Genomic DNA, 13337 nt, shown 5'->3' with positions numbered 1-13337 from the left:
ATGCTGCCTACAAATTAAAGCATTAGACAGAAGTCAACTCTAGCCCAGTGCTTCAAAGCTTTGTACAGAGTTAACTGTAGATGTTATAGGAAATTTATAGATTCAAGGAGGTTAAAAACAAAAAAAAGAAAAAAGTCCTGACATAAGAGGAAAATTGGGAGTCACATACTACCACTACTACCACTGCCACCGTGTGTACGTTTTCAGTGCTAGGAAAGAGAAAATATAGTTAAGAGCAACAGAAGAGAGAGATGAAGTCATGAGTTAGAGTGGCTTTGAGTTTAAAACAAAATAGATTGGAGAGCTTTTAATCTAAACTTCCTTCTACCAATCTCAAGAGTAAGGATAAACTTTAAGACAGTCATACTTTAAACATTTACATTTAAATTAAGCCATACTAAGTAAACAAGGTTGTTTAATGAATAATAAAAACCTTCAAGATGGACTGACTTGAATGGCTTGAAAACTCCGAAGATTCATCTTTAATATCATCTTGTCGTCTTTGGACAAGGCGGGAAGCTCGCTGTTTGTACAGCTGGTGCATTGCGGATTCAAGCTCGTTAATCAGAGGCACCTGCAAAAATATAACACACTACGTAATATCAAATTCTTCAGGTGCTTAGTTTCTGGGGTACCATACTATTCCGAAGCATAATTCTGTCATTCTACTTCTAGCACCACAAACTGTTTCCTTTTACCCATTTGTTTCATTTTGACCAGTACATATTTCAACTTGAAGAAGCAGCATGCATTTAACAACGTTGACAGCTTTCAACTGTAGCAATAGCATTCTGAAAATAACTTCAGTTGATTGAATGAGTCTACTCAGTAAGACAACCATTTTAGAGCGTGAAATGTTATTTCAAGTACTCTTCTCTACCAAGTGTGTTACATATTGTGTTACAGTGCTTAGAATTCACAGACCTCGCTGTTTCCTCCCTATTTTTAAACAAGAACATAGTAGTACTCTACATTTCATTGAGAAAATAACCTGACTGTATACAGTGAAAAAACAAAGCGTGAACCTAACCTCATGAAGCCAGCAGGTATTGTTTTGCTATAACTCTTATTAACATATGCTGAAATATTATTACTGAAATGCAATAAAACAGTGCATAAGCACGTTATGCCAACAACTCTAGACTACCATTAGAATTAAAATTGTACAATATGTGTAAGTTATGCATTAAATATAACCTTTGAACAATACAGACTTAAGTTGGATCAGACCTGCCACTATTTTTTTTTTTGTAAAGTGGATGAAATTTTCAGTGGCAACTATAACAAAAATAGATGATATTGTAACAGCTATGAATTTCCTGACATTAAAGAGCTCACTAATTCACTGCTCACTTTAAAGTTAAAATTAGATTATTATAAATATTCAAATGCAAACCAGAACTTTTCACAATCTCTTAATTTGGAAAGGCAAGTCCTTTTGGTATAAACACTTAAGCCATATCCTCCTTACCTCCGAGACATATGCTTAGTCCACAGTCTTCCAGCCTTTTAGCTCAAATATTTCACTGCTGCCTACCGTCCAGGATTAAGGGTTTTTTCAAAACAAAAGATAAAATCAGAGCTTGTTTCCTGATGTAATTTAGAATGTGACTCAGCAGCTATTAAAGAATCTCCTCCAGTACAATATAAGATCATGAGATTATAGCTAACGGGCCATTTCAGCTATCTGAAAATGACACACAGATAGATGGTCTTCAAGGTTCCTTCCAACTCTAACCATTCTATGAATCTATGAGATATTAAAAGGAAAGACATACTAACTCTTTGTGGTATAAACTGGGCTACAGGGATTAAAATGAAAGCAACTCTGCACCAACTCAACATATGAACAACTTTCTTTTGGAGAAAACAGAGTAGCGAGAAATAGGAGGAAGGAATATCCCAGCGCTGGAAGTGTATATTTCGAATTTAAAACAATCTTGAAAACAGAAATAATAACTAAAAGATACTAGTTTTACTGCAGTTTACCATATAAAATATAGCTTCTTCTCTTAAGTGTGTAAAGGGAATTCTAAAATTGAAAACTTAAATGAAAATTTTTTAAAGCATCCATAGAGGTTCTTCCTGTAATTGTCACATGATTAAAAAAAAAAAAAAACAGCTATGTATTCAGATACATGAATTCACTCAAAATATTTCCTATTTAAAACACAAGAGACTTGAAGCCATTATTCTTCTATAATCAATACTGTGGTTCATGAATGACTAACAAATTCACTGACTACTATAAAGTTACAGTTCATTTATTGTGTTTTGTTTAGTCAATACCTTATATTCAATGTTTTGGGTTTTTTTTCCTTCGCTTTCACTGTGAACAGTGTAAGAGGAAAAGTGGAAAGCTCTCTGAACATTTAGATGACAAGGATAATTTTAACCTACAGTCCTCCTCTCTGACACTCACAGTGCATTTTGATAATTCGCTTTTGCAGGTAAAAAATAACAGTTCACCTAACTGTGCTGTCAAAGATAGGCTTGGAACAATTTAATCTTTCTGTATCCCTTGCATATTCCTACATTCAAATTGTACAGACATCGTTACTACTTTCTAGCCTTCTCAGAAGGCATAATTTTTACAGTAATTACTTGTGATGGATGTCATACAAGCACCTTCCACTCCATTGGTTTTATCATTTATGGGGGGGGAAAAAAAAAATCATAGAGAATTTCTCATTTCTATTGGATGGTTCTAAAATTTGCATAATAGCTGCCTTATTATACTCTCCACTGCACCTTACCAATAGGTAGAGTGCTTTTAACACTACAAACAAAATGATTTTGCGTGATTGGGGGTCACAAAGGGTTGAGCATGGTGAATAGGTGCAGAAGTAAGATCGTAGGGGGAAGAGAGCCTAATTCATTATGGTATTTTCTGGTCTCCAAAACTAAGACAATAGACATACAAGAAAACTCTAGGGAATGGATTCTTTTGGAGTGGACAAGTGCTTCTTCAACAAACCACTTTCTCATGCAGATCAGTACCAATGTGAGTTTGACTAATAACCATGACTAGTCCTAATAAAATAAAGAGAAAGCATCAAAGCATCCTATTTGAAAGGACAGCGAGGGACCTAGCTTTATACTTATTTACGATATGTCTTCATATATGTATGTGTGTGCACATATATATACACACACACACACAATATTGTTATTACACATACGGATACACATTTTATATGCTTACGTATATTGTAACAACTATGTACATTATATATTATAAAGACACACACATTTTAAATACAAAATACTCAGGGCCAAAGGTTCTAGAAAAAAGCTGAAAGTAATTTATACCTACATTCAAAAAATAAGAAGAATTTACTGTCCTGCTGCATTTCCTTATTTCATGTAAATAAAAACTGATACTGATTTTATTGCTTTATTTTGTTTGCTCCCCCATCTCCTTTTTACAAAACCATGTGGTGTCCTGTGGACTGCTGTTTTTGAACTTGATAGTACTTTGATAGTACAGATTATCTGGCCAAAGAACTGAGGATTATATAGGACATCATAATAAATGTAATGCTCCTGTTAAAGTGATCATGTCACCTCCTAATTTTGCAACTCGTTGTACATACAGGTACTGCAGCAGCCTCCAACTGAAAACAGCAAAACTGTGAATACCCTTAAGAAGCATGAGATGATAAAAACCACATCTTAAAAGTTCAATGGACTGTAATGGCAGGTGGAGTATGGGAAGGGTGGGAAGGGGAAGGAAGGTATCAAGGTGTAGAATCCTTAAAAGACCAACTACCAGGAAAGCAAAGGTATATTGTAAGAAAGCAACTTTAACAAGGCTGTTTGGTAAATTATCAGCGGCTAATTTGCTGTATAACAGCTGGAATTGATTTATTTACTAGTATAGCTAGATAGGTCAATAACCTTCCTATGAACTGAACTCATTACACTGTTAGTTAACAGGAAACTCTCCTAGTTTATACAAAATCTGGGAGACTATAGGACCTGATTTATACTCAGAAAGGTACATTCTAGAACAATTCACTTAAAGAAAATATTTGAACAAGACAGCATGGCCTATCAAAGAGAACCTCCAGACATGGCTTATAGTTATCACAAAAAGAAATTTAACAAGAGGTGTTTTGAATGCGAATGCTAAATAGAGATACAGGTATTTAATTTGTCTTCTGAAATACAGATTTATCACAGAGAAAGAATGTAAAAAGTTATCTTCAAGTAAGAATTTAGGCATCTGGGCAACCAGCACAGACAGCACTGCAAAGGAAAGTACCTTTACTACCCCTCAATAGCTAACGCCAATACAGACTCAGGAATACTGCTTCTTCAGTAAACAACATCTATTGTAAATAATCAATTAGCTGTGTGAATTAACTGGTCCACACTTCCTGGGTTTGCTGACGACACAATTATTCTCCCACTTACAGGACTGAAGATGGGACTCTCCCAATATCACTAATGCTGAACAATTAATGTCTAACCGATTAGCAACCAGAATGCTTTAATATTTCTCCCCCACACCTAGCAAGCTAGGTAAGCAATAGCTTCAAATAGTCAACTAATTCTGACAGCTAATGTACTAAGAAGATACTATACTATTGTATTAAAGTCAGAAGACACTGAAGAAATAGCCTATGTACTGCTAACTGAATTTTATAGCTCCTTTGTGTGTTATATATGTATCTATCTATATCTCTAAATAACTATATTTACAACAAATTAAGTAATTAAAGCATAATTAATAACATAAGAAAGAAAGACCGAGTTTTCAACTTAGACATACACGTAAGTACCACATTACATGAAAGAAGTACATTTTTAAGTTTGTGTGTCTTCAGACAGCTACACTAGTTTTTTAAAACTTTCCTCCTTCGGTCACTAGAACAATACCAAATATGTGAAACTGCCTGGCAGGAGGAAGTTTACCCTCACACAAAATACAAGTCTCTGTTACTGTGTTCACAAAGCATTCCAGAAACTAGCAATGTTGTAATTCAGCCCTTATTTTTGTTAACCTGATATCCAACACAAGTAAAAAGCAGCATCTGAGTAAAGCTGAAATGCCAGAGTATCTACCAAAATCCTAAAGACATATAATCTAAAAGTGTTTTTAGGTGATCTAAAGTCAGTGATCTCTTACACTGTGAAACAGAGGTTTTTGATAACCAACTTAAGATGATGAAGTTATCTTTTCAACCTTCGAATAACCAAACCTTTAGAAGAATATGTTCTCAGGGGACTTTTTTCGGAAACAGAGGGAGGGGAGATGTGGTGTCTGGCATGTACTAGGAGTCCCTATTTTTCTTTTTTTTTTTTTTTTTTTTTTTTTTTTTTTTTTAAAAAAAGATGAACACGTTTGCATCCTTACCTTTTCACTGAAACACTCAAGCAAGTCTTGGACATACCCTCGCATTTCTTGCAAAAACTTATACTGTTCACCAATACCCCCAGAAGACCCTTCTAATCTTTCAATTGCCTTGGTAGAGTCCTCTCGGCTTTGCTGATGTTTCTCATATTGCTGCCGATTAGCTTTGTGCAATTCTTTCATAGAGTCCAACCTGAAGGGCAACGGATAAATAGCAAATTTATATCCAAAAGTCTATGTATTTCAGACTGTTGAGAAATTATACAGACAGTGCAAGTACCAAGTCTATATATGGGAAATACTGCAAAGATATTCTCTAACTTTCATTTGACGGTTTCTCCCCTCTCTACGTAAACAGCAAGGCTAATGGTTTAAATTAATTTGCTAGACTACGGTGAGTGCATTGCGTTGGCCACTCCTACTGATTTTTACAGGAGCCGATAGCACTTAGAATAGTACAAGGCTGGCCCTAAAACAAAACTGGGAGGAAGGGTTTCGGTGGGGGCAGGGTTGGGAAACTATAGTTTATACAAAGCAGTCTTATTCCTCTACTAACTTGATTCACTGTCAAAGGCTGTAACCCTACAAGGGGCATACAAACCAATTTTGAAGACATGTAAAGTGCAAGTTGTTCATTACAAATGATTTCTCACTGCAATTGGGTTATTCATTCAGTAGGACCTTTTGCGTACCCGACAAGCAGATTACAGTGTTTAAAGCAAAAAAACCCTATATAAACTAAAATTCTTTATCTACTGAAGGGGGAAAAAAATCTGATTCACAGTTTAAATTAATGCGACTTGACAAGCTAAACACCTCACTGGCCTTTCAATTCTTGACTATAAGACTATGCAGTGTCCAGAAGACGCAACTCAGACCTGTCTTCAACAAGATCAATGGCCTCATATTTAAAGCTTCACTTCCAGAGAAGCAATCCAAGGAGATTTTTCGAACAAAGTGTCAATGTCATCTTCACTTTGAGCTTTTTTTGTTTGCCTTTTTTTTTTTTGATGTGCCAGTCAGTACTTTTCCAGCGATGAAACTCTGTGTTTGCTCACCGAGACTAAAAGACGCCTGAGGAACAGAAAGCTAGGGAACAGGTCTTTAAGTCTAAAAAGATGGTCTGTCCTACCTGTCTTTAAGCTGTTTCTTTACCAAATCAATAGTAACAGGAGTCATCTCATTACTGGGAGTTTTGAAAGGAACTGTATTATCTGTTTTTTGAGACTTGGTTTCCGATGATCCATATGCAGCGTAAGTGTATGGAATGCCATATGATGAACCATAAGATAGTGTCTGGTAAGTGTTCTGGTAGTACAGATTATTCACTTCAGCAGGCTGACTTGGTTGAACCTAATGGAAGAGAAAATGCAATTGTACTATATTAGACTTTAAAGAAAGGAGAAACTTATTCTCTTTCACATCTCAAATGTTATAAAGTGAAAAATGTAGGCAGGTATATTTACAAAATGTAATTATCAAGTGGACTTAAGTGTAGAACTCCCAACACCTTAGGTGGAAGAAACAAATTCCCTCAGAAGCACTTTCTTAAATGGACAAACTCTTAGTATCATTATGATTTTAAATATTTATTCTTATAACAGTTATTAAATGACAATTTTAACCAGCCTATAGCTCCTACGATAACCAAGTGTTTGTGACTACACTAAATTGTGCTAAGACTATTTAATAGAATTTCATGGGTTCTTAGAGTCAGTGTGATTTTGCTGAAATGTTTTTTTTAAAAAAACCAACGAACTATCCTCTTCAACTGACTGGCAACTTCACTACGAATGCACAGACAACACATGGTACAACCTGCTACAAATTCAAACTCCATGCTGCAACACAAGATACAGAAACAGCCAAGAAGCACACATTGTTTACACAGACTCTACAAACCCAATGATAAACAAGAACAGAAGTCTCTTCAAAGTGGCATTATTTTAGCTCTGTTTTAGGCTGCAAATAAATGCTGGTTAACACCACCACAAACAATCAGTATCTACCCAGAATAGAGAGACGAATGAAACGGATACCACTGGATACTTAAAATCTGACCTCTCATTTCTATTTAAAGACTATCAGAAGTTACACGCTGAACTTCTCAGATGAAACAGCCTTCTGTAAACTATTCAAGTTTGTAATAGATATAGCCAATATAAGCAGAAACAAACCAGAAAGAGTTCACAACAAAATACATGCCTGAGGTATGTTGATTCCTTTCCGTATCTGTTCTTGCTCCCATCTACTGAGTTCTTCATCTTGCTCCCCTGCCACCAGTGCTTCATCATCGCTTCCCTCAATACCTTAATATGAGTAAAACAGACAAGCAACAAAAAGGAGAAGATAATGTATTCATAGTAAGAGGCTGAGAGACCACGCTTCAGTGGGAACATCTCAGTGCATCCTCCTTTCCTCTTCATAAGGAATTAAGGACGCTAGCCTGTGAATTATTATCACAGAGGTTCCACTTAAAAATCCAATGGGTAAATTTGCAACTAGCTGCTGGTAAAACCCTCTAATGTTGAAATCCTATATATATAACTAATTGCCCTTTTCCAAAAGGTTATTTTACCTGCTTGTCAGCAAGAAACCAAAGAACTAATGTTTTTCTTTTCATAACTATGTACTTCCTCAAAAACAAAGTACAGGAACAATAGTAATTGATCCTTCATGTAAGTTTCTATCAGATTCAGTTGAGCTGTGTGCTTCCAAGCACAGGAACATAGTTTGTGCTCAAAATTTTATACACAGATTCCACTATGCAGTACTTTTCCTTAGAAATGGAATATAACTCCATATTCATGCCTGTTTAAAAAATGTGTTGTTTAAAAATGGTGAATGGGAGCACTTGCAGTGAAAACAGTGTGAATGTTTATCAGCTGTCTTTCTAAAAAGGTTTTACCTATTTCCTCAGCAATCTTTTGCCTTTGGGATTTTTCCTTCACTGCAAAAACTATCCTCCTCTTCTCGTCATCATCTTCATCATCACTGGCATCATTTTCATCTTCTCGAACAAGGCGGCCTTTACCTGGTTCACTGTCAACGGGGGTAAAGTCTCCAAGTTCACGAGCCATTTGACGCTTTTTCCTAGCGGCATGAATAAAAGCAGCATCTGGAATTTCTCCTAGAGATAGATGTTTGCACCGTTAAACAACCACTTCAACAATACAGGTATTATGACTTATTACTCATCGCTGCCACCCTACCAAACCATCTTTGCAAATAGAAAAAAACATGAGAGGAAAAAAAAATCCATACTCACAGAAACATTTGCAAGCAACTTATAAGCTACACATGCAAACTTTCTGACCAAAAACCCTCAAAGTTGGGATCCTTCCCAAAATGTCTGGCTCCACTTCCAACAACTCACGTGCCATAAGAGCAGGAGCCTGACATTCCTATGGGAAATATTCATAAAGAAGAGGTAGCCCTTTACAGAGCTGACTATTGTAAAGGGAGGGAGAAAACTAGGTTCTTGACTGTGTCACTTCCTGTCCTGATATCAATCTCAACTCTTTTTTGTTCCCTCAAAATAAGAACACTGGCCATTTTGACAGGGATGACAGCTCAGAGATGAAGAGCACACCAAATCGGACAAAGCTAATATGAGAAGACTGTACAATCAAGGGGAGACAAGAAAAGCAGACCTAATTAAAAAATCTAAAATCCCTAGCACAAAATTAATGCAACTTAAATAAGTCATATAAAGAATGGTCCACCAAAATCAATTTTTGAAACGTAAATAATTTTTATCACTGCTTTGATTAGGCGTGGTTCAATTTATACTTGACATGAGATACTCTATTCAAGGCAGCAATATCTTTGGAGATGCAATAGCGTACATATCTCACCATTTTGCAATTAACCCTAAAAAGAAAAATGATTTGGGAGTCAACTAAGAAATTCTTTTTCCCTTGAAATATGTCCAAGTCTGCGGACCCAGGACATCCATCTTCTATTTGGAGAGCAGGCTACCACAAGTTAGCTAACAACTGATAAACTAGTTTCAAAAATACTTTCTCAGACTGAATTGTTTGGCTTCGGGGCCCGACTAGAACCTCATTAGACAAAATGAAACAGGAAAAACATCTGAGATACCTTGCAGACCTGTAATTGAGAAATTCTAACTAAAGACAGAATTTTAATTGAAAGCAGTTAAAATTAACGTAAAGTCACTTTTTCCAAACCTAAATTTTCTTACAGTTTGTCATCACTTTGAGAGATAAATTCTTGCTTTTGACATCAAGATGAAGCATTCTGTAGTAAAACGTTTTCTTGTAAAATTCAACAGCCCTGGCAAACAGCAGTTTCCTGAATTGTCAGATGCTGGATATACTGCTGGAAAATGTTTCCTAATCTCTCAAATACATTAGTCTGCTGTAATTGCTGCATAAAGCATTTGTTAGCATATCAGATGTATTACAATAACCAACCTGGGCGGAGAACATTCAGTGATGACAGAGCACTTGAAAAAGCCCCCCCAGCTTTTGGTTTTTCTTCTTCCTTCTCACTTTCAACTTCCATTTCTTCTTCACCATGCTCACTGTTCGCAGTCCCATCTTCTTGACCTATATCCTTAATCTGTCCTGTCTTTTCTAGTGGTGGTTCGACTGGTAAGACAACAAAGCCCACATTTTACTCTTTTTATAAAGATCACTCGGAAATATTTTTTTAAGGTAAAAGTAAAAATGCCCCATACCACTGCATAGGCAACTTAAAGATTCTAATAAGATAGAATTTGTGGGTTTTTTAAATGCAGACAAAGCCTTTTTAAAATCTTTAAGATTTTTAAAAGACTAATTTAATTAACTTAAGGGCAATTTTCTGCATGGGACCACGTTCAACTCTCATGCACTTCAGCTATACCATTGCAATCTCTCAGCTTGTGCTCATAGCTTTGTAGGTTATTACACAAAAACCTAACTGGAAAAGGAATCATTACACTTTGAATGAAGCAATGAGCTTCCCAAAAACCAACAGCAGAAGTAGAATGAAACTGAAATCCCAGGCTCTATTCCAAGCTCTAGAGTACTGTACGTCGTTAAAAGATCCTTCTGCTCCAACGCTTTCGTCCTGTCATCTTAATCATCAAGTCTGCTCTAAGGTCCAAGTCCTGAAACAGGCAGCTATTGAATAACACTTAATAACAAAGAACACCACACTGCTCACCCCCAAAATCTTCCTTTTCAAGAAGATGCATTACAAGGACACATCCTGTCAGATAAGCACCAGACACAGTTCTAAACTAATTTAATTCGTTCCTAATTCAATAGGAAGAAACTCATCTGACATAAACAGCTGAAACACAGAAACTACTGAGGTCTACTGACAACCGAATACGTCTCTGAGAAGTTTCATCCTTCTACATTCACTTTCACATGACAGAGAATCAAAGAACTCTCTATTAGCTTCAGAACAGCATTTGTGAGGTTCAAATGAACACATTTAATGGATACTTGACTTCAGTTCTAAATGCTAAATCCTCTAAAAAGACTAACAATTTTGAAAACAACTAGTTTGCATTTAAAACACTTAATCTATGCCATTACAAAAGTTACTGTTGGTTTTGCAGTTACCATCTGTTGGAGAATTGACCTCTGTTCTAACTTTTGATTTTTCAAGATCTTCTTTGTATTCTTTCTTCAATTGTTTTACAATCTTTTTGCTGTAACTTGATTTCTTCACTTTAAAAACTTCTTCGGTTTCTTTAAAAGAGAAGTTGGGAAACATTTCATTAGACCTGCCAAGAAGTATACTTACCTATTAAATCTCTTAATTTTGTACCTAGAATTTAACACTAACAACATAACTTAATTCAACTTTGCATTTCAACTGTTGCAACAAAACCAATCCCATAGGCTTTCATGTGGATTCATGTCTATCTTGTTTTTTTGCGCTCATTTTCAAGCGTATTCATCCCACTCACAGCAGGGTCGCAGAAAAACAAAGCAGAAGTTACACAAAAACGTACCCACATGGCCTGATCTTATTTGACTGTAGTAATTTTTTTTTTTAACAAACAAACAAAGGAAAACCACCCGATCCTTCACTGTGACTATGCATTTGGAAGAAAACAACAAGAAGCCCCAACGTTTTGGGTCAACAGTCTTTTCACAGCCACACGTATACACAACTGGTTTTGACTGTATTACCAGTTCAAATGCCTGCAGCACTACAACCTACCAAAAGCTGTGCAATAAGTTAAAGAACTAAACAGCACAGAAAAAAAATAAAATCAAAGTTTGATGTAGGAAATGCACAAGTGTTTGGGGTTTTTTGTTGTTGTTTGTTTAAGTCTTTAGTGTAATTCCATGTTTCTGGTATTTCTGTCAAGATTTCAAATCACTAGTCTTAGAATCCAAGTTCCAGTGATTACAAGAGAATTCCTTCTAAGACAATTCAAAATACATACTAATTCTCCTGCTGACAAAAGATAACACAAAAATAAGCTCCTCATTTTGTTCACCCTAAACTTCTAGGATGCAGTGAACTCTCTGGAGTTTGAGGAGTGTTTTTTCATCATTTTTAATACATAATAACTATTATTCATAATTAGATTATCTGAGTGTGAATGGACCGATTAATGAGTCCTGGATTAATTCTGCTGGAGTCCAGCAGAACTATTATCTGAAACACTGCACAAACGCACTATGCCATTTTCCCAAAAGCTGAGGCCCAGAAACCTCTCAACCACTTTTTCCGCTATTTGTGAAGCTTCATCTAATAAACCTTGTGGATGGCCAGATGAACTAACTCTGAAAAAAAAAAAACAACCCCAAACCACCAGTAGCTTCACATGGAGTTTGCTACGACGACAGGCAGTCCAACATCACCTGTGAACACCAGCCACCTCGGATGAAGGCAAATTCCACGCAAAGCCGCAGGGAAGATGCCCCTCGACCAGCACTGCGGGTTCTGGGGGGTATCAGGGGGGCTGCACAGGGGCTGGGCCCGGTGCCTCACAGACCCTGGTCAGGCTGAAGCCTGCGCTCTGACCCAGCTGCAGCCAGGGCGACACGGGTGGAAGAGCCGGGCACCAGCAACGCAGAGGCAGAAATCTACCCCGTTAAACCGGAATGAAACCCGCGGGACACCACCCCCCGCTGCCGGGAGCACCCGAAGGAGCCGGGTCGGGCCCAGGGACCAAGGCGTCTGCCGATGGGGCGTTCCCTGCCCGTGTCCCCTCTCACCGCCCCGGTCTCTAACGCGACCCATCACCCTCATGCCACACCGGGCAAACCGACTGCCTTAAAACAAAAAAATAAAGCAAGGCTCCCGGCTCTCTTCGGGACGACAGGTAGAGGCCCGGTGCAGGCCCACAGGCTCCCGGTCCCTCCCAGCCCTGCAGGCAGCGAGGCGAAGGCAGTCCCGTCCCCGCCGTGTCCCCCCCCCCCCCCGTCTTCTCCTCACCCTCCTCCTCGTCCTGGAAGCTGAGCAGGCTGGCCCGCGGCACCTCTTTGTTCTCCCGCGGCCGCTTCTTCTCCTTGGGCCGCCCGGCCGCCGGCAGCCCGTTGCCCTGCTGCTGCTGCGGCGCCGGCGGCGGGGGGGGCAGGAGGGCGGTCGCCGGCAGAGCCCCCAGGCCTGCCCTGTCGCCTCCCACCAAGCCCAGCCCTAAGCCCAGAGCCGCGCCGTAGCCGGCGGCGCAGGCGAAGGCAGCGGGGCTGCCGGGCAGGGCGAGGGGCACGCAGCCGGCGGGCAGCGGCAGGAGCCCGGAGCCCGCCGCCAGCGCCATGGAGGCCTCGCCGGGCCCTTCCCCCCCGGCCGCCGGCGCCGCCGGCTCCTGAGGAGGCTCTTCGTCCCGCTCCTCGTCCTCCTCCTCCGAGTCGTTCCGCTTCCGTACGTTCACCCTCCGCGCCTTGCGGAACATCCCGCCAACGGACACAGACAACGAAAACAACCAGCCGTGGCGCCGCGCCGCTCCGGCCCCGGCGCCGCCCGCTCCCGCCAGCCCGCGCCGCGGCCCAGGCCCGGC

General features: G+C 39.1%; 1 protein-coding gene across 2 annotated transcripts in view; it reads right to left on the bottom strand.

The window, feature by feature from the left end:
• Positions 1-13337, bottom strand: part of PAXBP1 (PAX3 and PAX7 binding protein 1) — a 26727-nt gene extending 13390 nt beyond the window's left edge. Inside the window, exons 1-8 of one of the 2 annotated variants that reach the window (XM_054193722.1) lie at positions 12776-13337; positions 10942-11070; positions 9799-9975; positions 8268-8489; positions 7565-7668; positions 6492-6712; positions 5363-5552; positions 451-574 (exon numbers count right to left, since the gene is read on the bottom strand). In XM_054193722.1, the coding sequence (XP_054049697.1) occupies positions 451-574; positions 5363-5552; positions 6492-6712; positions 7565-7668; positions 8268-8489; positions 9799-9975; positions 10942-11070; positions 12776-13232 (1624 nt within the window). In that variant the 5' untranslated portion in view covers positions 13233-13337. The remainder of the gene's footprint in view (positions 1-450; positions 575-5362; positions 5553-6491; positions 6713-7564; positions 7669-8267; positions 8490-9798; positions 9976-10941; positions 11071-12775) is intronic. The other variant, XM_054193727.1, reaches the window with a different exon arrangement.

This window comes from Rissa tridactyla, chromosome 1 (genome assembly GCF_028500815.1).
Source record: "Rissa tridactyla isolate bRisTri1 chromosome 1, bRisTri1.patW.cur.20221130, whole genome shotgun sequence".
NCBI classification, from domain to species: domain Eukaryota; kingdom Metazoa; phylum Chordata; class Aves; order Charadriiformes; family Laridae; genus Rissa; species Rissa tridactyla.
This window is presented reverse-complemented; position numbering and strand designations above follow the sequence as displayed.